This window comes from Heptranchias perlo, chromosome 6 (assembly GCF_035084215.1).
Source record: "Heptranchias perlo isolate sHepPer1 chromosome 6, sHepPer1.hap1, whole genome shotgun sequence".
NCBI classification, from domain to species: domain Eukaryota; kingdom Metazoa; phylum Chordata; class Chondrichthyes; order Hexanchiformes; family Hexanchidae; genus Heptranchias; species Heptranchias perlo.
The window spans coordinates 63,565,879-63,591,681 of record NC_090330.1 but is presented as its reverse complement, the minus strand read 5'-3'; the positions used below and the strand labels follow the sequence as shown (position 1 = coordinate 63,591,681).

The 25,803-nt window shown below is 48.0% G+C and overlaps 1 protein-coding gene across 5 annotated transcripts in view; it reads left to right on the top strand.

The window, feature by feature from the left end:
- Nucleotides 1–1,638: 1,638 nt before the first annotated feature.
- The window catches only part of tpp2 (tripeptidyl peptidase 2), a 145,853-nt gene continuing 121,688 nt past the window's right edge, over nucleotides 1,639–25,803 (top strand). For 2 of the 5 annotated variants that reach the window (XR_010963287.1, XR_010963286.1), the window contains exons 1-4: nucleotides 1,639–1,881; nucleotides 17,567–17,695; nucleotides 20,154–20,249; nucleotides 21,430–21,534. Coding sequence is in view for 3 of the 5 variants with exons in the window: in XM_067986425.1 (XP_067842526.1) it covers nucleotides 1,720–1,881; nucleotides 17,567–17,695; nucleotides 20,154–20,249; nucleotides 21,430–21,534 (492 nt within the window). In the remaining 2 variants the exon portion in view is untranslated. The remainder of the gene's footprint in view (nucleotides 1,882–17,566; nucleotides 17,696–20,153; nucleotides 20,250–21,429; nucleotides 21,535–25,803) is intronic. The other 3 variants (XM_067986426.1, XM_067986424.1, XM_067986425.1) reach the window with 2 other exon arrangements.

The following is a 25,803-nucleotide window of genomic DNA, read 5'->3' as shown; positions in this document are numbered from 1 at the left end:
TCACTGCTCCCATTTTGTTGGACAGCAAGTGCTGGTAATGGTTCTGCTGTTGCCATTTACAGCTACTCTAGACCAATCTTTTGTTACTTTACTTGTCCCACTATCACCCTCCTTGCCTTGCACCATTGTCCCTTTTGTCATTTAATCATTCTTGCCCTCTACCCTATCACAGACCTTACATTTTGTTCTTTCCTCCCCCCTCTCTCCCTCCCCTCCCCCCCTTTCCCTGGCTCTGTACTTGCTTAAAAACTTTAACTCTTTAACATCATCTAGTTCTGACGAAAGGTCTTCGACCTGAAACGTTAACTTTGTTTCTTTCTCCACAGATGCTGCCTCACTTGCTGAGCTTTTCCAGCATTTTCTGTTTTCATTTCAGATTTCCAGTATCCGCAGCATTTTGCTTTCATTGATAGATTTTTGTTAAGCAAGGATATTAAGGGCTACGGAACTAAGGCGGGTAGATGGAGTTAAGATAAAGATCAGTCATGATCTAATTGAATGGTGGAACAGGCATGAGAGACTAAATGGTCTACTCCTGTTCCAATGTTTAAAATTGGTCACATAATTTCATATAAAATGACCTCCTCTTGTGCGAGTGGCCCATAACAATTTCCAATTATTAGATGCCTTCTCTTTGTTGTCACTGTGTATGCAGTATATTATGTTTTAAACCATATTGGAAAACATCTGAACAGACAAAAATCCTGAGAGAAGATGCACTGGGCTAATGTGATATTTTTCGTTCTCTAGCCATTGAGTGCAGCCATTGGGATAAAAAATCTCGTTCTGCAAGCTGTAGAGATGCTCCTGAAATGAGTTTGGATGACCTACACCTAGTTTGGAGTGTACACTGGTCCATAGCACAGAACTGCCCAAAATTAAACATTCCTATTATTTACAGAACTTTTGTAATGCAATGATGGCTGAGTAAAGCTATTTCTCCCATGACGTTAAGTGAACGATTTAGCAGCAGAAGAAACTCGTTGCAATGGGCCAAAAGTTTCGGACACCCAACCTGCGAGGACAGTTGGGGATAGAGTTTAACTGCAGCCAGGCTCCGTTATTATTTTGAGGTCGACGAAGCCACAAATCACAACAACAACAACTTGCATTTATATAGCACCTTTAACGTAGTAAAATGCCCCGATGCGCTTCTGCTGGTCAATATTAAGCGATAAGCCCTGCTGGAACAAAAGATCATTTGAAATTTAATAAATGAGTTGATCCCTTGGGGTTGTTATAGCTGTATCCAAATTCTGGCTGGGAACTACATAAATTACAGGAATATCCAGTTATAGAATTGCCAACTATTTTATATCACTCCCAGGAAACAAAATATTATCTCCCTCCACTGATCGCAGGTCTTATTTACGTTTTGCTTATAGGCTATATGTTTCAGAAATCGTGAAGCAAATAGGTTTAAAGCACATTCTCGTTGATATATTTGGCGTTGCATTTTTTTAAAAAATTGGCTGTTGCAATAAAATGTTTCCAAGTTTCTACTTTTTAAAATAACCATTTGCCTTCAAAAATATTTGAATCTTAAACTGATCTCACAGAGTAGTGTGCAACTTTCAGTGCGTCTCCTATTTTTCTTGACATTCTCAGCAGCTGATTCACTCCTCTTCCGTGTGTGACCCCGTCGATTGTTCTCCGCTGGACGGGACAGAAATAGAACGTGAGCCGGAGCTCGAGCTGCACATCAGACTGAGTCGAGTCATGGCTGCTCATTTCGATGACTCTTTTCCTTATCAGGGTCTTTTGCCGAAGAAAGAGACCGGCGCTGCGTCTTTCCTCTCCCGGTACCCAGAGTACGACGGCAGGGGGGTTCTCATCGCTGTCTTAGACACAGGGGTGGATCCCGGAGCACAAGGACTGCAGGTAATGACAAGCGATTGTATTTCAGGCCTTGCGAAGCCTCAGGCTCCCTTACTCAGCACACTGAAAAGAGAACACCTCTCGCGTTGGAGGCCCCGCAGACTCGAGCCGCTCAGCCAAACAGCCGTGTAGACTTCTAATACAACATATAATCGATCAACTATTTAATTCATTTAGCAACGGAAAACTTTACACGTTATGTTTTGTGTATTTAAGATAGTATCTGAATTTATGTTTATAAATTATTGGGAGGCTAGAAGTGGGAATGATCAAAACTATGAGTTGGCCTGTTTCAAATTTACCAATTCAACACTTTGCTCTCACTAATAACTGTTAGTGGGGTTATTAATTCCTGCACAATTATTCACTCGTTTTAATATTGTCCCACTTAATTAGCATAATGGAGCCGTAACTAAATAGACCCAGGTATATTGGACATTGCATTGACTGTTCTAATTTATTAATGCAAACCCTTCTTCCCCGTACCATGAACAATTTTTAAATTTGATCATGACTTTTTTGTAATGGCCAGCCCCAGTAATAAATAGCACTCGAAGAAGAAATGTGTATTGTAATGATGCGTTACTTGTGCCAATTCTCAAGTGAAAGTCCGCAAACTCTGGGCGTCTTGGCTTTTCTCAGGAGTGATAGGTAGTACTTTGACAATGAACAACCCCAATTTGATGGCTGATCTCAAGTGCAACTTGCGGTATAAATCATTTTCCGATTCACCCAATTATTTCTTAGCGAGGTTTCAAAGGACTCCAAAGGCATCACAGTAGCACTTTGATGTGCAATATTTAAAGGTTCTGTAAATGATTTTATCCTTGATTGTGCCTTTATAACTTTTTTGTAATGGCCAGTGGAAGCATAATCGATCTCCCATTCTCCAATAAAGGAATGACTTTAGACTATTTGGAATAAACAGACCCTGCATGTTTCGATGTGACCCCACTATATAAATTAAGTATTAATTTTTTTCCAGTTCCACAGAATATTATGCCACCTTCTTCCCCCTGCCCCTGTCGTCTGGTAAGTTAAAAAGCGAAGGGGAAGGTGACATCTTTCCGAAGTGGCAACCGCCTATAGATTAGGGATATCCATTAAATGGATAGTGCCAATTAGGAATGCAGCTGTGAACTACACATACAAAGGGGACAAAACCGCATTTAAGTTGATTAAGTTATTTTTTTAAATGAAATTGGTAGGGTATTAAGGTAAGACTGTGTTGAGGTCACTTGAGACTTGGCACAAGTAACCCATCATTACAATACACATTTCTTCTACGAGTGCTATTTATTACTGGGGCTGGCCAAGGACATCAATCTCTACAACCTTCTTCCAGTCATGATCAAATTTAAAAATTGTTCATGGTGCGGTGAAGAAGGGTTTGCATTAATAAATTAGATCAGTCAATGCAATGTCCAATATACCTGGGTCTATTTAGTTACGACAATATTTTTCATCTCAATCATGTAAACACATTTCAAATTGTTATTTAATTAGAAGGCATGGCCCAAATCCATTTTTAAAATGTTTTACACTTATTAAGCACATGAGCTCTCGGAACTGGAAATGGTGCCATATACACAATTATGTTTGCTCAATCAAGCTATTGTCATGCAACTGACACAGGATATAATGACTGTGAAAGATACTTAGAAAAGCAAAATTTGAAAATCAGTCTTAAATCATTTTTTAATAATAAATTCACCAATGAGTTTCTATGGTAAGTTGTGAATGGAATCTCCCCCCCCCCCCCCCCCCCCCCTCAAAAAAACCCACCCTTGATCCCTCTGTCCTTGAAAACTACTGCCACCATCTTCGACCTCCCTTTCCTCTCAAGTCCTTGATCGTGTTGTCGCCTCTCAAATCCGTGTCCATCTTTCTCGCAACTCATGTTTGAACCCCTCCAATCAGCTTTTCGCCCCTGCCACAGCACTGAAACAGCCCTCACCAAAGTCACAGATGACATCCTATGTGACTGTGACCATGGTAAACTATCCCTCCTCATCCTTCTCAATCTGTCTGTAGCCTTTGACACAGTTGACCACACCATCCTCCTCTCAATGCCTCTCCTCCGTCGTCCAGCATCAGCAGCTGATTCACTCCTCTTCTGTCTGTGTGTGTGTGTGTGTGTGTGTGTGTGTGTGTCCGTTGATTGTTCTCCGCTGGATGGGATAGAAATAGAACGTGAGCCGGAGCTCGAGCTGCACATCTTAAGGTTTTAAAAGAGGTGGCTGCAGAGTTGGTGGATGCATTGGTTTTGATCTTCCAGAATTCCCTGGGTTCTTGAAGGGACCCCATGGATTAGAAGGTAGCAAATGTAACCCCGAGGGAGAGAGAAGACAGGGAACTATAGGCCAGTTAGCCTGACATCAGTAGTAGGGAAAATGCTAGAATCTGTTATTAAGGACGTAGTAACAGTGCACTTAGAAAATCATAATATTATTAGGCAGAACCAACACGGTTTTATGAAAGGGAAATCATGTTTGACAAATCTATTAGAATTTTTTGAGGGTGTAACTTACGGTAGAAAAGGGGGAACCAGTGGATGTAGTATATTTGGATTTTCAAAAGGCATTCGATAAGGTGCCACATAAGAGATAGTTACACAAGATTAGGGCTCATGGGATTGGGGGTAATATATTAGCATGGATTGAGAATTGGTTAACGGACAGAAAACAGAGAGTAGGAGTAAACCGGTCATTTTTGGGATGGCAGGTTGTAAGTAGTGGGGTGCAGCAGGGATTGGTGCTTGGGCCTCAGCTATTTACAATCTATATTAATGACCTAGATAAAGGGACCGAGTGTAATGTATCCAAGTTTGCTGACGATACAAAGCTAGGTGGGAAAGTAAGCTGTGAGGAGGACGCAAAGAGTCTGTAAAGGCATATTGATAAGTTAAGTGAGTGGGCAAGAAGGTGGCAGATGGAATATAATGTGGGGAATGTGAGCTTATTCACTTTGGTAGGAAAAATAGAAAAACGGATTATTTTTTAAATGGTGAGAAACTATTAAATGTTGGTGTTCATGGGGATTTGGGTGTCCTTGTACACAAAATGCAGAAAGTTAACATGCATATACAGCAAGCAATTAGGAAGGTAAATGGTATGTTGACCTTTACTGCTAGGGGGTTGGAGTACAAGAGTAAGGAGGTCTTGCTGCAATTGTACAGGGCTTTGGTGAGACCAGGAGAACTGTGTGCAGTTTTGGTTGCCTTTCCTTCGGAGGGATATACTTGCCTTAGAGGCGGTGCAACAAAGGTTCACTAAATTGATTCCTGGGATGAGAGGGTTGTCCTAATGAAAGATTGAATAAAATAGCCCTATACTCTCTGGAGTTTAGAAGAATGAGAGGCGATTTCATTGAAACATCAAATTCTAAGAGAGCTTGACAGGGTAGACGCTGAGAGGATGTTTCCCCTGGCTGGAGAGTCTAGAACTAGGGGACATAGTCTTAGGATAAGGGATCAGACATTTAGGATTGAGATGAGCAGGAATTTCTTCACTTGGTGGTGAATCTTTGGAATTCTCTATCCCGGAGGGCTGTGAATGCTCATTCGTTGAGTATATTCAAGATTGAGATCGATAGATTTTTGGACCCTTAAGGGAATCAAGAGATATGGGGATCGGGCGGGAAAGTGGAGTTGAGGTCAAAGATCAGCCATGATCTTATTGAATGGCAGAGGAGGCTCAAGGGGCTATATGGCCTACTCCTGCTCTTATTTCTTATGTTCTTATTAAAGGGGCAGTGGCAGCGTGGCTACAAAATTGGCTAAGAGACAGAAAGCAGAGAGTAGTGGTGAACATTTATTTTTCAGACTGGAGGGAAGTTTACAGTGGTGTTCCTCAGGGGTTGATACTAGGACCACTGCTCTTTTTGATATATATTAATGACCTGGACTTGAGTATACAACATCAACTTGCATTTATATAGCGTCTTTAACGTAGTAAAACGTCCCAAGGTGCTTCACAGGAGCGTTATCAAACAAAATTTGACACCGAGCCACATAAGGAGGTATCAGGACAGGTGATCAAAAGCTTGGTCAAAGAGGTAGGTTTTAAGGAGCGTCTTAAAGGAGGAGAGAGGTCGAGAGGTGGACAAGTTTAGGGAGGGAATTCCAGAGCTAAGGGCCTAGGCAATTGAAGGCACAACCGCCGATGGTGGAGCGGTTAAAATTGGGGGAGCGCAAAGATCTTGTAGGGCTGAGAAACCTTTCTCTGAACCTCCTCACTGTTTACTACATTACCGAGTTTTGTGTCATTTGCAAACTTTGTAACTGTGCCTACCCTCCCTCGAGGTGCCCAATGTCTCTCATTTGTCACACTGCTTGTCCGACATCCACTACTGGATGAGCAAAAATGTCCTCCAACTAAATATTGGGAAGACCGAACCCATTGTCTTTGGTCCCGACCGCAAACTCCATTCCCTAGCCACTGAGATCCAGAGAAAGGGAAGGGCGAGGCCAGGGAGGGATTTGAAAACAAGGATGAGAATTTTAAAACTGAACCATTCCCGGACTGGGAGCCACTATAGGTCAGCAAGCACACGGGTGATGGGAGAATGCGACTTAGGATACGGGCAGCAGAGTTTTGGATGAGCTCAAGTTTATAGAGGGTTGAAGATGGGAGGCTGGCTAGGAGAGCATTGGAATAGTCCAGTCTAGAGGTAACAAAGGCATGGATGAAGGTTTCAGCAGCAGATGAGCTGAGGCAGGGGCGGAGACAGGCGATGTTACTGAGGTGGAAGTAGGCAGTTTTGGTGATGGAGCGAATATGCGGTCAGAAGTTCATCTCCGGGTCGAATAGAATGCCATGGTTGCGAATGGTCTGGTTCAGCCTCAGACAGTGGCTAGGGAATGGAGTTTGCGGTGGGGACCAAAGACAATGGGTTCGGTCTTCCCAATATTTAGTTGGAGGAAATTTTTGCTCATCCAGTAGTGGATGTCGGACAAGCAGTGTGACAAATGAGAGACATCGGGCACCTCGAGGGAGGGTGGGCACAGTTACAAAGTTTGCAAATGACACAAAACTCGGTAATGTAGTAAACAGTGAGGAGGATAGTACCAGACATCAGGAGAACATAGACAGACTGGTGAAATGGGCAGACGCGTGGCAGTTGAAATTTAATGCAGAGAATCATAGAATGGTTGCAGCATAGAAGGAGGCCCATCGAGCCCGTGCCGGCTCTTTGTAAGAGCAATCCAGTTAGTCCCATTCCTCCGCTTTTTCCCCGTAGCCCTGCAAATTTTTTCCCTTCAAGTATTTATCCAGTTCCTTTTTAAAAGCCACGATTGAATCTGCTTCCATCACCCTTTCAGGCAGCGCATTCCAGATCATAACTACTCACTGCGTTAAAAAAAAGTTTCTCCTCATGTTGTCTTTGGTTGTTTTGCCAATCACCTTAAATCTGTGTCCTCTGGTTCTCGACCTTTCCACCAATGGGAACAGTTTCTCTTTATTTACTTTATCTAAACCCTGATTTTGAACACTTCCACCAAATCTCCTCTTAACCTTCTCTGCTCTAAGGAGAACAACCCCAACTTCTCCAGTCTATCCACGTAACTGAAGTCCCTCGTCCCTGGAACCGTTCTAGTAAATCTTCTCTGCATCCTCTTTAAGGCCTTCACATCCTTCCCAGAATTGGACACAATACTCCAGCTGTGGCCAAACCAGTGTTTTATAAAGGTTCAACATGACTTCCTTGCTTTTGTACTCTATTCCTCTATTTACAAAGCCCAGGATCCCATACGCTTTTTTAACCGCATTCTCAACTTGTCCTGCCACCTTCAAAGATTTGTGCCCAGTCTCTTTGTTCTTGCACCCCCTTTAGAATTGTACCATTTGGTTTATATTGCCTCTCCTAATTTTCCCTGCCAAAATGTATCACTTCACACTTTTCTGCGTTAAATTTGAAAGTCCATACATGCAACATCAACCGCATTGCCCTCATCAACCCTCTCTGTTACCTCATCAACAAAACGAAATCAAGTTAGTTAAACACGATTTGCCTTTCACCAATCCGTGCAGGCTTTCCTTTATTAATCCACACTTGTCCAAGTGACTATTAATTTTGTCCCGGATTATCGTTTCTAAAAGCTTCCCCACCACCGAGGTTAAACTGACTGGCCTGTAATGGCCAGATTTATCTTTGCACCCTTTTTTGAACAAGGGTGTAACATTTGCAATTTTCCAGTCCCCTGGCACCACCCCCATATCTAAGGAAGATTGAAAGATTACGGCCAGCACCTCTGCAATTTCCACCCTGACTTCCCTCAGCAGCCTAGGATGTATCCCATTCGGACTGGGTGATTTATCTCCAGCCTTTCTAGTACTTCCTCTTTATCAATTTTTACGCCATACAGTATCTCAACTACCTCCTCTTTTACTGTGACTTTCGCAGCATCTTCTTCCTTGGTAAAGACAGATGCAAAGTACTCATTTAGTACCTCAGCCATGCCCCCTGCCTCCATGCATCGATCTTTTTGATCTCTAATCGGCCCCACCCCTCCTCTTACTACCTGTTTACTATTTATATGCCTATAGAATACTTTTGGATTCCCTTTTATGTTGGCTGCCAGTCTATTCTCATACACTCTTATGTCCCTCTTATTTCCTTTTTCACTTGTCCTCTGTACTTTCTATATTCAGCCTGGTTCTCACTTATATTATCAACCTGACATCTGTCATATGCCCCCTTTTCCTGCTCCATCTTACTCTATCTCTTTCGCCATCCAGGGAGTTCTGGCTTTGGTTGCCATACCTTTCCTCCTCGTGGGAATGTACCTAGACTGTACCCGAGAAGTGTGAAGTGTTGCATTTTAGAAGGAAGAACGAGGAGAAGCAATATAAACTAAATGGTACAATTTTAAAGGAGGTGCAGGAACTGAGACACATGGGTATTCAAATGCACAAATCTTTGACGGTGGCGGGACAAGTTGATAAGGCTATTTAAAAAAAAAAGTGTACGGGGTCCTGATAAGGTTCCCAACCTTCCCGGAATGACCCCTGTGGCCTCCCTCCACCACCCCCCCCCCCCCCCAACCCCGAGAGAATGTCACATGATCAAACCTCCAGGACTGCCTCCAGTCAGAGTTGGCAAACCTACCTAGGCTTTATAAATAGAGGCATAGAGTACAAAAGTAAGGAAGTTAACCTAAACCTTTATAAATCACTGGTTAGGCCTCAGTTGGAGTATTGTGTCCAATTCTGGGCACCACATATTAGGAAGGATGTCAAGGCCTTGGAGAGGATGCAGAGAAGATTAAGGGGAGATTCGATAGAGGTGTTCAAAATTCTGAAGGGTTTTGATAGAGTAAATAGGGAGAAACTGTTTCCACTGGCAGGAGGGTTGGTAAGGCAACCAGAATTCACAGATTTAAAATACGAACATACGAATTATGAGCAGGAGTAGGCCATTCGGCCCCTCGAGCCTGCTCTGCCATTTGATAAGATCATGGCTGATCTGATTGTGACCTCCACCCTACTTTCCCGTCTACCTACTATAACCTTTGACTCCCTTGTTAATCAGGAATCTATCTAACTCAGCCTTAAAAATATTCAATGACCCTGCCTCCACCGCTCTCTGGGAAAGGGAGTTCCACAGACTCACGACCCTCAGAGAAAAAATTTCTCCTCATCTTCATCTTAAATGGGAGACCACTTATTTTTAAACTGTGGCCCCTAGTTCTAGTCTCTCCCACAAGGGGAAGCATCCTTTCAGCATCTACCCCTTCTAGTCCCCTGAGGATCTTATGTTTCAATAAGATCATCTCTCATTCTTCTAAATTCCAGTGTATACAGGCCCAACTTGTCCAACCTTTCCTCATAACATCACCCCCTCATCCCAGGAACCTTCTCTGAACCACCTCCAAAGCAATTATGTCCTTTCTTAAATAAGGAGACCAAAACTACACATAATATTCTAGATGTGATTTCACCAATGCCCTGTACAACTGTAGCAAAACATCTACTTTTGTATTCCATTCCCCTTGCAATAAATGACAACATTCCAATTGCCTTCCTAATCACTTGCTGTACCTGCATACTAACTTTTTGTGATTCATGTACTAGGACACTCAGATCCCTTTGTACCTCAGAGTTCTGCAATCTCTCTCCATTTAAATAATATGCTGCTTTTCTATTCCTCCTGCCAAAGTGGACAAGTTCACATTTTCCCACATTATATTCCATCTGCCAAATATTTGCCCACTCACTTAACCTATCTATATCCCTTTGCAGACTCCTTATGTCCTCTTCACAACTTTCTTTCCTACCTACCTTTGTGTCATCAGCAAATTTAGCCACCATACATTCGGTCCCTTGATCCAAGTCATTGATATAGATTGTAAATAGTTGAGGCCCCAGCACTGATCCCTGTGGCACTCCACTCGTTACATCTTGCCAACCTGAAAATGACCCATTTATGCCTACTCTTTGTTTCCTGTTAGCTAACCAATCCTTTATCCATGCTAATATGTTACCCCCTATACCATGAGCTCTTATTTTGTGGAGTAGCCTTTGATATGGCACCTTGTCAAAAGCCTTCTGGGAATCCAAGTACACCACATCCACAGGATCCCCTTTATCCACGTTGCTTGTTACTTCCTCAAAGAACTCTAATAAATTAGTCAAACACGATTTCCCTTTCACAAAGCCGTGTTGACTCTGCCTGATTGCATTGAGATTTTCTAAGTGCCCTACTATAACCGCGTTAGAAATAGATTCTAGCATTTTCCCTATGACAAATGTTAAGCTAACTGGCCTGTAGTTTCCTGCTTTCTGTCTCCTTCTTTGGCAAAATAACCATAGGTGTGATGAGTTTTTACACACCGAGTTATGATCTGGAATTCACGATGTGAAAGTGTGGTGGAAGCAGATTCACTAATAATTTTCAAAAGGGAATTTGATAAATACTTGAAAAAGAAACATTAGCAGGGCTATGGGGAAACAGCACGGGAATGGGACTAATTGGACAGCTCTTTCAAAGTGTCGGCACATGCACAATGGACTGAATGGCCCCCTTATGTTTTTTTTTTATTCGTTCATGGGATGTGGGCGTCGCTGGCGAGGCCGGCATTAATTGCCCATCCCTAATTGCCCTTGAGAAGGTGGTGGTGAGCCGCCTTCTTGAACCGCTGCAGTCTGTGTGGTGAAGGTTCTCCCACAGTGCTGTTAGGAAGGGAGTTCCAGGATTTTGACCCAGCGACGATGAAGGAACGACGATACATTTCCAAGTCGGGATGGTGTGTGACTTGGAGGGGAACGTGCAGGTGGTGTTTTTCCCATGTGCCTGCTGCCCTTGTCCTTCTAGGTGGTAGAGGTCGCGGGTTTGGGAGGTGCTGTCGCAAAAGCCTTGGCGAGTTGCTGCAGTGCATCCTGTGGATGGTACACACTGCAGCCACAGTGCGCCGGTGGTGAAGGGAGTGAATGTTTAGGGTGGTGGATGGGGTGCCAATCAAGCGGGCTGCTTTATCTTGGATGGTGTCGAGCTTCTTGAGTGTTGTTGGAGCTGCACTCATCCAAGCAAGTGGAGAATATTCCATCACACTCCTGACTTGTTCCTTCTAGATGGTGGAAAGGCTTTGGGGAGTCAGGAGGTGAGTCACTCGCCGCAGAATACCCAGCCTCTGACCTGCTCTTGTAGCCACAGTATTTATATGGCTGGCCCAGTTAAGTTTCTGGTCAATGGTGACCCCCAGGATGTTGATGGTGGAGGATTCGGCGATGGTAATGCCATTGAATGTCAAGGGGAGGTGGTTAGCCTCTCTCTTGTTGGAGATGGTCATTGCCTGGCACTTATCTGGCGCGAATGTTACTTGCCACTTATGAGCCCAAGCCTGGATGTTGTCCAGGTCTTGCTGCATGCGGGCTTGGACTGCTTCATTATTTGAGGGGTTGTGAATGGAACTGAACGCTGTGCAATCATCAGCAAACATCCCCATTTCTGTCCTTATGATGGAGGAAAGGTCATTGATGAAGCGGCTGAAGATGGTTGGGCCTAGGACACTGCCCTGAGGAACTCCTGCAGCAATGCCCTGGGGCTGAGACGATTGGCCTCCAACAACCACTACCATCTTGCTTTGTGCTAGGTATGACTCCAGCCACTAGAGAGTTTTCCCCCTGATTCCCATCGACTTCAATTTTACTCTGGCTCCTTGGTGCCACACTCTGTCAAATGCTGCCTTGATGTCAAGGGCCATCACTCTGACCTCACCTCTGGAATTCAGCTCCTTTGTCCATGTTTGGACCAAGGCTGTAATGAGGTCTGGAGCCAAGTGGTCCTGGCGGAACCCAAACTGAGCATCGGTGAGCAGGTTATTGGTGAGTAAGTGCCGCTTGATAGCACTGTCGACGACACCTTCCATCACTTTGCTGATGATTGGGAGTAGACTGATGGGGCGGTAATTGGCCGGATTGGATTTGTCCTGCTTTTTGTGGACAGGACATACCTGGGCAATTTTCCACATTGTTGGGTGGATGCCAGTGTTGTAGCTGTACTGGAACAGCTTGGCTAGAGGCGCAGCTAGTTCTGGAGCACAAGACTTCAGCACTACAGCCGAGATGTTGTTGGGGCCCATAGCCTTTGCTGTATCCAGGGCAGTCAGCCGTTTCTTGATATCACGTGAAGTGAATCGAATTGGCCGAAGACTGGCTTCTGTGATGGTGGGGATATCGGGAGGAGGCCGAGATGGATCATCCACTCGGCACTTCTGGCTGAGGATGGTTGCAAATGCTTCAGCCTTGTCTTTTGCACTCATGTGCTGGACTCCGCCATCATTGAGGATGGGGATGTTTGCAGAGCCTCCTCCTCCCGATAGTTGTTTAATTGTCCACCACCATTCACGACTGGATGTGGCAGGACTGCAGAGCTTTGATCTGATCCGTTGGTTGTGGAATCGCTTAGCTCTGTCTATAGCATGTTATTTCCGCTGTTTAGCATGCATGTAGTCCTGAGTTGTAGCTTCATCAGGTTGGCACCTCATTTTTAGGTACGCCTGGTGCTGCTTCTGGCATGCTCTTCTACACTCCTCATTGAACCAGGGTTGATCCCCTGGCTTGTTGGTAATGGTAGAGTGAGGACTATGCCGGGCCATGAGGTTACAGATTGTGGTTGAATACAATTCTGCTGCTGATGGCCCACAGTGCCTCATGGATGCCCAATTTTGAGCTGCGAGATCTGTTCTGAATCTATCCCATTTAGCACGGTGGTAGTGCCACACAACGCATTGGATGGTGTCCTCAGTGTGAAGACGGGACTTCATCTCTACGAGGACTGTGCGGTGGTCACTCCTACCAATACTGTCATGGACAGATGCATTTGCGACAGGTAGATTAGTGAGGACGAGGTCAAGTGAGTGTTTCCCTCGTGTTGGTTCGCTCACCACCTGCCGCAGGCCCAGTCTGGCAGCTGTGTCCTTCAGGACTCGGCCAGCTCGGTCAGTAGTGGTGCTACCGAGCCACTCTTGGTGATGGACATTGAAGTCCTCCACCCAGAGTACGTTTTGTGCCCTTGCTACCCTCAGTGCTTCCTCCAAGTCATGCTCAACATGGAGGAGGACTGATTCATCAGCTGAGGGAGGACGATAGGTGGTAATCAGCAGGAGGTTTCCTTGCCCATGTTTGACCTGATGCCATGAGATTTCATGGGGTCCGGAGTCAATGTTGAGGACTCCCAGGGCCACTCCCTCCTGACTGTAGATCACTGTACCGCCACCTCTGGTAGGTCTGTCCTGCCGGTGGGTCAGGGATGGTGATAGAAGAGCCTGGGACGTTGGCTGGAAGGTATGATTCTGTGAGTATGGCTATTTCAGGCTGTTGCTTGACTCGTCTGTGGGACAGCTCTCCCAATTTTGGCACATAGTCCCCAGATGTTAGTGAGGAGGACTTTACAGGGTCGACTGGGCTTGGTTTGCCGTTGTCGTGTCCGGTGCCTCGTGGTCCGATGCCGGGTGGTCTGTCCGGTTTTATTCTTATTATGACATTTCCTAGCGAGATTTTACAACTGAGTGGCATAAATACAAGGCTTGTTTTTTTTATCAATCATCAAGAATCATAAGGTCAGAAATGGGGATGTTCGCTGATGATTGCACAGTGTTCAGTTCCATTCACAACCCCTCAAATAATGAAGCAGTCCGAGCCCGCATGCAGCAAGACCTGGACAACATCCAGGCTTGGGCTCATAAGTGGCAAGTAACATTCGCACCACACAAGTGCCAGGCAATGACCATCTCCAACAAGAGAGAGAGTCTAACCACCACCCCTTGACATTCAACGGCATTACCATTGCCGAATCCCCCACCATCAACATCCTGGGGGTCACCATTGACCAGAAACTTAACTGGACCAGCCATATAAATACTGTGGCTACAAGAGCAGGTCAGAGGCTGGGTATTCTGCGGCGAGTGACTCACCTCCTGACTCCCCAAAGCCTTTCCACCATCTACAAGGAACAAGCCAGGAGTGTGATGGAATACTCTCCACTTGCTTGGATGAGTGCGGCTCCAACAACTCAAGAAGCTCGACACCATCCAAGATAAAGCAGCCCGCTTGATTGGCACCCCATCCACCACCCTAAACATTCACTCCCTTCACCACCGCGCACAGTGGCTGCAGTGTGTACCATCCACAGGATGCACTGCAGCAACTCGCCAAGGCTTCTTCGACAGCACCTTCCAAACCCGCGACCTCTACCATCTAGAAGGACAAGAGCAGCAGGTACATGGGGACAACACCACCTGCACGTTCCCCTCCAAGTCACACACCATCCCGACTTGGAAATATATCGTCGTTCCTTCATCGTCGCTGGGTCAAAATCCTGGAACTCCCTTCTTAACAGCACTGTGGGAGAACCGTCACCACACGGACTGCAGCGGTTCAAGAAGGTGGCTCACCAACACCTTCTCAAGGGCAATTCGGGATGGGCAATAAATGCCGGCCTCGCCAGCGACGCCCACATCCCATGAACGAATTAAAAAAAAGAATGTTCAAATGCAAAAAGATGCTTTGTACTGTGAACACTGCATTAGAGGGCAAATTATCTGAATATGCAATACTTTATGCTGTAGCCATTTGCAGAAATGTTTGTCAAATGTTCCATTCTTGGTCCTGTCAACCCTCCTTTTTGAGAACAAAAATAAAGTGGAATCTTGTTATTACTAGAATTTATGGACATTCAGTTATGATGAACTCCTTTTCTGTGAGCAGCGCCGTCCATTGGACTTGCACTTGCCCTTAGACTTTTCATGGGCTTTTGCACAGCAAGTTCCTCTCATTCCTCAATCCAACGTGGCGCCCACTACAGGGCATCTCGGACCCGTGTGAATGGGACAAGCAACTGTGTATCCCATTAACCAATCAGATTGAAGCATGTTAATAAGCCACGCAGAGTCAGAACCAGGAGGTGTAAGTTAGAATAGTGAATTCAATGTCAAATCAGGTACAGAAAGTGAAATAAAGAGAGGGTAAGAAATATTGAATTAAGAAACAGAGATAAGAAACAAAAAATAAAATGTTAAATTTGTAAAAGTTAATTTTCAGTGCCATTAAGACTTACCACACCGTTAACAGGGTGCTTCGACTTAAAATGACTTGACGTACGTTTTTTTAGCACGATTAGTTCATATCAATCAGTGCAGTGCAGGAACTTCATGCCATTCCATTCATTTGAATGGAGAGCCAGCTGGCGAGATGCTGTTCTCACGCAGCTTGCGGAGGAGGGTTGCATCTGGTACAGTAACTTCCGGATTTCCGCATTTAACTGCACATGTGTGGTCACCGGAAATAACGGTGTGCACTGTTAGCCTCGCTGTTATTTTCACAGGAAAATCCAGCTTGTTATCTGATCACAAGGACCAATTTGCTGATGCCCATGTACATAATAATGAGTTAGTTGTGTTCCACATTCACCTGAGGAAGGAGGAAGCCTCCGAAAGCTTGTGGATTTTAAAATAAAATTGTTGGACTATAACTTGGTGTTGTAAAATTGTTTATAATTGTCAACCCCAGTCCATCACCGGCATCTCCACATCATTAATAAAAGGAAATTACACAAGGCCATCTGATTTTTTTCACACCATTAGTTCAATATGTTTAGTATATTGCATAAAATATTGGGTTTAAAACAATTTTTTCTAACTTCCATAACAAATCAAAATACAATAATATTGGAATTATTTGGTGATCTAAGTAGTTAAAACAGGTTACTAATGGGAGAATATGTTATCGATAAAGAACTTTACCATATCGTGTTTCTCAAGATGTCCTAAATCACTCCACATACAATAGTTACTTTGAAGTTGCAGACGAACAGGTAAAGAGAAATGCATTAATTTTGCAGTTACAAATTTCATTGTCTGGAAGAAGCTGCTAATGTTGCTGTTGGCTACTACCAGTAAGTATGCAAGAGTACATGTTGGAGATTTCTTAGCTAGCTTTCCCCCGTACTTGGCATTTGTAATTGCTTAACTCAGCCCACCTCCCCTTGACATTCAACGGCATTACCATCGCTGAATCCCCCACCATCAACATCTTGGGGGTCACTGACCAGAAACATAACTGGACCAGCCACATAAATACTGTGGCTACAAGAGCAGGTCAGAGGCTGGATATTCTGTGGCGAGTGACTAATCTCCTGACTCCCCAAAGCCTTTCCACCATCTACAAGGCACAAGTCAGGAGTGTGATGGAATACTCTCCACTTTCCTGGATGAGTGCAGATCCAACAACACTCAAGAAGCTCGACACCATCCAGGACAAAGCAGCCGGCTTGATTGGCACCCATCCACCAGCTTAAACATTCACTGACGCACAGTGGCTGCAGTGTGTACCATCCACAGGATGCACTGCAGCAACTCTCTAAGGCTGCTTCGACAGCACCTCCCAAACCCGTGACCTCTACCACCTAGAAGGACAAGGGCAGCAGGCACATGGGAACAACACCACCTGCACGTTCCCCTCCAAGTCACGCACCATCCTGACTTGGAAATATATTTCTGTTCCTTCATCGTCACTGGGTCAAAATCCTGGAACTCCCTTCCTAACAGTACTTTGGGAGTACCTTCATCACACGGACTGCAGCGGTTCAAGAAGGTGGCTCCCCACCGCCTTCTCAAAGGCAATTAGGGATGGGCAATAAATGCTGGCCTTGCCAGCGATGCCTGCATCCCAGGAATAAATTTTTTAAAAGTGAGGAGCTTAAGGGAATGGAACGTCCAGCATATGTAACCTCTTTCCTTCATGCCTTTTGTTGCCACTGCTGACTCCCTAAATGCTATCTTCAGAGATTTACCTTATTTTATAAAGGCACTTATGTAGTCTTGTATATTTCTCAACATGATCTGTTGCTTTTACTTTTGATCCTAAAAGTTTGGTGAAGCAAAAGTATGCGTGTACTTATTCTGGCATATAGGCGGCCTGTTCATATCACTGAAAAGAGGCTATAGTATTACGTAAAAGTGTTACTGATGGACATTTGATGTTTTAACATAAGTGTTAATCATGCTGAAAGACAATGAAATGAGCTGCATGGTTTTTCAAAGCATTTCCTGTGTTTGGAAATTATAATATATTATGGCTGAGAATAGATACTGCTGTCTGTAAAGTGGCTGTTTGCTGAGAGTAATTACTATTATGAGGATTACCATCAGTTGTGGTATTGCTCAACTGAAAATAAACTTTCTTTACAGGTCACAAGTGATGGAAAGCCCAAAATTATTGGCATTATAGATACCACAGGCAGTGGGGATGTGAACACATCCACTGTATTGGAGCCAAAAGATGGGGAAATTATTGGCCTTTCAGGAAGGACTCTTAAGGTAATAATGTGGTACTTTTAAAAGTTTGTAATTTTTGTGCCATTTATATTTCAAAACAGCATAAACATTGTGTGTGTAGTTGTCAGGGTTCAGATGCCCACAAAGTACTCGAGCCTTGTTATCTTGATTTAGCATCCTCGTCCCATTGACTGTACCCTTGCTTTGTAATAAACTTCAAACTAACTGTGCTATATATAGTCACTGTGCATATATGTAATGCATATCGTATACAGTACAAAGTAAATAACTAATTCTATACTAAAAGTTACAATGTTTAAATGTTCCAAATAGTTCCAGCGATTAGGCTTACTTTGTACAAATTACTAATTTTGATTTTTTTTTTTAAACGAGTTGAATTTTGAAAAGGCGAGGAGGAAAATGAGTTGAGGGTTGAGTGGATGGTTCATAGGGGAGGAGGTAAGTGTAGTGAAGGGGTGGTGGGAAGTTTAGGATGTATGGAACATGATGGGAGGAAGCACAAGTGATTGGGAAGGGGATTGGAAGGGAGCCACTGAGGGCTACATTCTCCCACCATTCTCAACCCAAATTCAGCTTGCAGTCGTTGATGGTTCCTTTTCCTGCTATGCTGTACCGTCCACCACTTTCCATCCAGAGGAACGACAGAGAGAATTAGAACAGAGATATAAGTAAAAGAGTTAATGGGATAAAAGCAGGAGAGAAGAGAGACAGATACAGAATAAGAGAGACATAGAGAAACAGTAATACAAAGACATCAGAAACAAGTAAGAGGTTGACAATATTCTCTGACTTGCCATGGGTAATGCCATGGGAGATCAACTAATATGAAATGTACAGCCCACATTAAAATTTTATATAAATACCTGGGGTACCTGTTACTTCTGTTGGCAGTGCTGTGATAGGTATTTTCAGTGTTAAACGTGTCACTATATGAAACACAACAACTGCTATTTTATGGTGAGAGTACATCACACTGTGATTGCACAATCTGGGCAGTGGGTCACTGCAGGTGCTCAGTGTTTTCTGAAATTTTTTTTCATTGTCATTTTTTTTCTCAATAGCTGAAATTTCTACTGTTCTAAAATTTTGTTTAAACCTTTACTTTAAAAGTTGTGAAATATGTAATTTTCTGAATAGTATACCATGACTAAAGTTATTCATTGAGTAGTCTCTTTGACTTTTAATATCTTCATTAAAGTTTTACTTCTTCATAGCCTCATCCTTTCTCAAAAGCCTGGCCTTGGACTTGATATTTTTGCCCGGAGCTAGTGCTCTAGATTGGATTGTGCTCTTTTTGCATGTTCAGTGTACCTAATATCCCAGGATGCTTTAGTACTATTCAGTCAGCTGTACTGATCAAATTTTTTTTTAGGTCTACTCTATAGCTTTTCTTCAAATAATTTTGAAAAACCAGAGAACAAATTTCAAAAGCAGTGTGATAAACTTATAAGAGTTTATTTTTAAAAACAAGATGTGTGAGAGAAAGATAGACTAATAAAAATGACTGTTATGATTACATACCTGTTGTAACTTGTTTGCATGCTATAAACTTCAGAAAGTGTATTAATCTGAGGGAAGAGATAGGTCGAGCGAGAGTCTTCATGTTACTATTAGTTCAAATTACCAGTTAAATTTAGAAGCCAACTATTTATCTCGCCTTTGTTTTGCAGACAGTTAGAAAATGTCAATGCTGATTGTTGCCTACACCTATTTGGAGGGGGGCGGGTGCAGAGAGAAGGGTGGGTTAGAGAGGGGTTGGGGTGAGAGAAAGAGAATGTGAGCAAATGTTTCTTCATTTAATGTTACTTCAATTTTCAAAATCAAATACCAGTTAAATTTTGAAGTCAGCTGATTATTTCACCTGTGTTTTGTTGACAGCAAAGTTCGATATTTATACCCGTGAGACAGATTCTAACTTCTAACACCTATGAGGGCATGCATGCAATACAGAAACACACAAATTAGGTGTCATCCTTTGCTCACACCTCTGAATCGGAGGGTGGGATTCAAGCCCATTCCAAAGACTTGAGATTTCAGTGCAGTACTGAGAGTGTGCTGTATTGTCAGTGGTGCCGTCTTTTGGAGGAGATGTTAAATTGAGGCCCTGTCTGCCCTTTCAGGTGGACATAAAAGATGCCATGGCACTATTTGATGTCCAGGCCACCATTTATCCCAACACCATCAAAAACAGATTATCTTGTAATTTTTCTCATTGCTGTTTGTGGGATTTTGCTCTGTGCAAATTGACTGCCAGGTTTCCCTACATTACAACAATAACTATACTTCAAAAGTACTTCATTGGCTTTGAAGTGCTTTTGAGCGTCATGACTGTGAAAGGTGCTATTAAAGAGAAAGGCAGACAAACAGTTTCTTTGCTCATTCCAATTTGAATGCATAGCTGTCAGTTTTAGTGAGTTGCATATTAAACTGCAAGATAATGCTTCATATACTATAAGTACACTTCAATTTTTTTTTAAAGATTCCTGAAAATTGGATAAATCCATCTGGAAAATATCATGTTGGTCTCAAAAATGGATATGAATTTTATCCTAAAGCCTTGAAGGAAAGGGTACAGGTAAGTGGTGGGGTACCGCAGGGATCAGTGCTTGGGCCCCAGCTATTCACAATATATATCAATGATTTGGATGAGGGAACCAAATGTAATATTTCCAAGTTTGCTGATGACTCAAAACTAGGTGGGATTGTGAACTGTGAGGAGGGTGCAAGGAGGCTTCAAGGCAATTTAGACATGTTGAGTGAGTGGGCAAATACATGGCAGATGCAGTATAATGTGGATAAATGTGAAGTTATCCACTTTGGAAGGAAAAACAGAAGGGCAGAGTATTATTTAAATGGGGATAGATTGGGAAATGTTGATGTACAAAGGGACCTGGGTGTCCTTGTGCACCTGTCACTGAAAGCAAACATGCAGATGCAGCAAGCAGTTAGGAAGGCAAATGGTATGTTGGCCTTCATTGCAAGAGGATTTGAGTACAGGAGCAAGGATGTCTTATTGCAGTTATACAGGGCCTTGGTGAGACCACACCTGGAGTATTGTGTGCAGTTTTGGTCTCCTTACCTAAGAAAGGATATACTTACCATAGAGGGAGTGCAGCGAAGGTTCACCAGACTGAATCCTGGGATGGAAGGACTGTCATATGAGGAGAGATTGGGTCGACTCGGCCTGTATTCACTCGAGTTTAGAAGAATGAGAGGGGATCTCATTGAAACATAAAATTCTGACAGGGCTAGTCAGACTGGATGCAGGGAGAATGTTTCCCCTGGCTGGGGGGTCCAGAACGAGGGGTCACAGTCTCAGGATACGGGGTAGGATGTTTAGGATTGAGATGAAGAGAAATTTCTTCACTCAGAGGGTGGTGAACTTGTGGAATTCTCTACCACAGAAGGCTGTGGAGGACAAGTCACTGAATATATTTAAGCAGGTGCTAGATAGATTTCTAGACACAAAAGGCATCAAGGGGTATGAGGAGAGAGCGGGAATATGGTATTGAGATAGAGGATCAGCCATGATCATATTGAATGGCGGAGCAGGCTCGAAGGGCCGAATGGCCTACTCCTGCTCCTATTTTCTATGTTTCTATGTAAGGCTGTTGTGTGCAGTATTAAAAATTGCTTTAAATACTTTCACTTGTACGATTCACTAGTTAATAAGCCATATATTTATGGCTTTACACTTTCTTTGTGTCAAAGGTAAAGAATATTTGAAAAGAATGTACTATGATTTTGGTTTGCAGAAAGAAAAACGGGAGAAACTCTGGGATCCGATTCATCGCATTTCTTTGGCAGAAGCTTGCAGGAAGCTAGATGAGTTTGACAGCACTCATACAAATTTGTCACAAGTTAGTATTTTGTGTGAGCAATTTTACAGTGCAATGTGGGCACAGATAAATAATTGTTGACATGAATGTTAAATCATAACACTCATGGCCACTAGTGTGAAACTAACAATTAAAGATAATGTATATCTGACTTTATAACAGTGGGGTAAATTTTAATGCTGAGCGGGGGTGGGGCGTGGTAATTTGCAGACAGGAAACCCGGAAGTATGGGTTTCTCAATTTTGATGTAAAGACGTCTTTCAGTATTTTTCAGTAGATTTCCCACGTGGCAGCCAGACAGATTGGTAGGCTGGCTGTCAGTCGGACGGGAGAGCAGCCAGGGAGGAGATGCCAGCAGATCGGGGTTGGGGGGCCGTCGTTGTTGGCGGGGGGGGGGGGGGTCAGTCGTTGGGGGGAGTCATCACGGTCGGCAGCGGTCATCGGGAGGGGTCGATCATCAGGGGCTCAGTCATGGGGAGTTGTTTGGAGCTCGTGGGGGGGCGGGGGGAGGTGGTCGGAGATCGTTGGCGGGGGGAGGTGGTCGGAGCACGTTGGGGGGGGCGGGGGGAGGTGGTCGGAGCACGTTGGGGAGGGCGGGGGGAGGTGGTCGGAGCTCGTTGTTGGGGGGGGGGAGGTGGTCGGAGCTCGTTGTTGGGGGGGGTGGAGGTGGTCGGAGCTCGTTGGTGGGGGGGGGAGGTGGTCGGAGCTCGGGGGGGGGGGGGTGGGGGAGAGGTGGTCGGAGCTCGGGGGGGGGGGGGTGGGGGAGAGGTGGTCGGAGCTCGTTGGGGGGATGGGGGAGAGGTGGTCGGAGCTCGTTGGGGGGGGGGGGTGGGGGAGAGGTGGTCGGAGCTCGTTGGGGGGGGGGGTGGGGGAGAGGTGGTCGGAGCTCGTTGGTGGGGGGGTGGGGGAGAGGTGGTCGGAGCTCGTTGTGGGGGTGTGGGGGAGAGGTGGTCGGAGCTCGTTGGGGGGGGGTGGGGGAGAGGTGGTCGGAGCTCGTTGGGGGGGGGGGTGGGGAGAGGTGGTCGGAGCTCGTTGGTGGGGGGGTGGGGGAGAGGTGGTCGGAGCTCGTTGTGGGGGGGTGGGGGAGAGGTGGTCGGAGCTCGTTGGGGGAGGTGGGGGAGAGGTGGTCGGAGCTCGGTGGGGGGGTGGGGGAGAGGTGGTCGGAGCTCGTTGGTGGGGGGGTGGGGGAGAGGTGGTCGGAGCTCGTTGGTGGGGGGGGTAGGGGAGAGGTGGTCGGAGCTCGTTGGGGGGGGGGGGTGGGGAGAGGTGGTCGGAGCTCGTTGGTGGGGGGGTGGGGGAGAGGTGGTCGGAGCTCGTTGTGGGGGGGTGGGGGAGAGGTGGTCGGAGCTCGTTGGGGGGGGGTGGGGGAGAGGTGGGGGAGAGGTGGTCGGAGCTCGGTGGGGGGGTGGGGGAGAGGTGGTCGGAGCTCGGTGGGGGGGTGGGGGAGAGGTGGTCGGAGCTCGTTGGTGGGGGGGTGGGGGAGAGGTGGTCGGAGCTCGTTGGGGGGGGGGGTAGGGGAGAGGTGGTCGGAGCTCGTTGTGGGGGGGTGGGGGAGAGGTGGTCGGAGCTCGTTGTGGGGGGGTGGGGGAGAGGTGGTCGGAGCTCGTTGTGGGGGGGTGGGGGAGAGGTGGTCGGAGCTCGTTGTGGTGGGGGGGAGGTGGTCGGAGCTCGTTGTGGGGGGGGGGAGGTGGTCGGAGCTCGTTGTGGGGGGGGGGGGGGAGGTGGTCGGAGTTCGTTGGGGGAGGGGCGGGGGGAGGTGGTCGGAGCTCGTTGTTGGGGGGGGGGGGGGGGAGCTGGTCGGAGCTCGTTGGGGGAGGGGCGGGGGGAGGTGGTCGGAGCTCGTTGTTGGGGGGGGGGGGAGCTGGTCGGAGCTCGTTGTGGGGGGGGGGAGGTGGTCGGAGCTCGTTGGGGGGGGGAGGTGGTCGGAGCTCGTTGTGGGGGGGGGGGAGGTGGTCGGAGCTCGTTGTTGGGGGGGGGAGGTGGTCGGAGCTCGTTGTGGGGGGGGGGGGAGGTGGTCGGAGCTCGTTGTGTGGGGGGGGGGGGAGGTGGTCGGAGCTCGTTGTGGGGGGGGGGGAGGTGGTCGGAGCTCGTTGTGTGGGGGTGGGGGGGAGGTGGTCGGAGCTCGTTGTGGGGGGGGGGAGGTGGTCGGAGCTCGTTGGGGGAGGGGCGGGGGGAGGTGGTCGGAGCTCGTTGTTGGGGGGGGGGGGGAGCTGGTCGGAGCTCGTTGGGGGAGGGGCGGGGGGAGGTGGTCGGAGCTCGTTGTTGGGGGGGGGGGGGGAGCTGGTCGGAGCTCGTTGTGGGGGGGGGGAGGTGGTCGGAGCTCGTTGTGGGGGGGGGGAGGTGGTCGGAGCTCGTTGTGGGGGGGGGGAGGTGGTCGGAGCTCGTTGGGGGGGGGGAGGTGGTCGGAGCTCGTTGTGGGGGGGGGGGGGAGGTGGTCGGAGCTCATTGTGGGGGGGGGGGGAGGTGGTCGGAGCTCGTTGTGGGGGGGGGGGAGGTGGTCGGAGCTCGTTGTGGGGGGGGGGAGGTGGTCGGAGCTCGTTGTGGGGGGGGGGAGGTGGTCGGAGCTCGTTGTGGGGGGGGGGAGGTGGTCGGAGCTCGTTGTGGTGGGGGGGAGGTGGTCGGAGCTCGTTGTGGGGGGGGGAGGTGGTCGGAGCTCGTTGTGGGGGGGGGGGGAGGTGGTCGGAGCTCGTTGTGGGGGGGGGGGAGGTGGTCGGAGCTCGTTGTGGGGGGGGGGAGGTGGTCGGAGCTCGTTGTGGGGGGGGGGAGGTGGTCGGAGCTCGTTGTGGTGGGGGGGAGGTGGTCGGAGCTCGTTGTGGTGGGGGGGAGGTGGTCGGAGCTCGTTGTGGGGGGGGGAGGTGGTCGGAGCTCGTTGGGGGGGGGGGAGGTGGTCGGAGCTCGTTGTGGGGGGGGGGAGGTGGTCGGAGCTCGTTGTGGGGTGGGGGGGAGATGGTCGGAGCTCGTTGTCGGGGTGGGGGGGGGGGGAGGTGGTCGGAGCTCGTTGGGTGGGGGGAAGGTGGTCGGAGCTCGTTGGGGGGGGGGGTGGGGGAGAGGTGGTCGGAGCTCGTTGGTGGGGGGGTGGGGGAGAGGTGGTCGGAGCTCGTTGTGGGGGGGTGGGGGAGAGGTGGTCGGAGCTCGTTGGGGGGGGGTGGGGGAGAGGTGGGGGAGAGGTGGTCGGAGCTCGGTGGGGGGGTGGGGGAGAGGTGGGGGAGAGGTGGTCGGAGCTCGGTGGGGGGGTGGGGGAGAGGTGGGGGAGAGGTGGTCGGAGCTCGTTGGGGGGGGGGGTGGGGGAGAGGTGGTCGGAGCTCGTTGTGGGGGGGGTGGGGAGAGGTGGTCGGAGCTCGTTGGTGGGGGGGTGGGGGAGAGGTGGTCGGAGCTCGTTGTGGGGGGGTGGGGGAGAGGTGGTCGGAGCTCGTTGGGGGGAGGTGGGGGAGAGGTGGTCGGAGCTCGGTGGGGGGGTGGGGGAGAGGTGGTCGGAGCTCGTTGGTGGGGGGGTGGGGGAGAGGTGGTCGGAGCTCGTTGGGGGGGGGGGGGGGTAGGGGAGAGGTGGTCGGAGCTCGTTGTGGGGGGGTGGGGGAGAGGTGGTCGGAGCTCGTTGTGGGGGGGTGGGGGAGAGGTGGTCGGAGCTCGTTGTGGGGGGGTGGGGGAGAGGTGGTCGGAGCTCGTTGTGGTGGGGGGGAGGTGGTCGGAGCTCGTTGGGGGGGGGGAGGTGGTCGGAGCTCGTTGGGGGGGGGGGAGGTGGTCGGAGCTCGTTGTGGGGGGGGGGGAGGTGGTCGGAGCTCGTTGGGGGAGGGGCGGGGGGAGGTGGTCGGAGCTCGTTGTTGGGGGAGGGGCGGGGGGAGGTGGTCGGAGCTCGTTGTTGGGGGGGGGGGGGAGAGCTGGTCGGAGCTCGTTGGGGGAGGGGCGGGGGGAGGTGGTCGGAGCTTGTTGTTGGGGGGGGGGGGAGCTGGTCGGAGCTCGTTGTGGGGGGGGGGAGGTGGTCGGAGCTCGTTGTGGGGGGGGGGAGGTGGTCGGAGCTCGTTGTTGGGGGGGGGGAGGTGGTCGGAGCTCGTTGTGGGGGGGGGGGGAGGTGGTCGGAGCTCGTTGTGGGGGGGGGGGGAGGTGGTCGGAGCTCGTTGTGTGGGGGGGGGGGGGAGCTGGTCGGAGCTCGTTGGGGGAGGGGCGGGGGGAGGTGGTCGGAGCTCGTTGTTGGGGGGGGGGGGGGAGCTGGTCGGAGCTCGTTGGGGGAGGGGCGGGGGGAGGTGGTCGGAGCTCGTTGTTGGGGGGGGGGGGGAGCTGGTCGGAGCTCGTTGT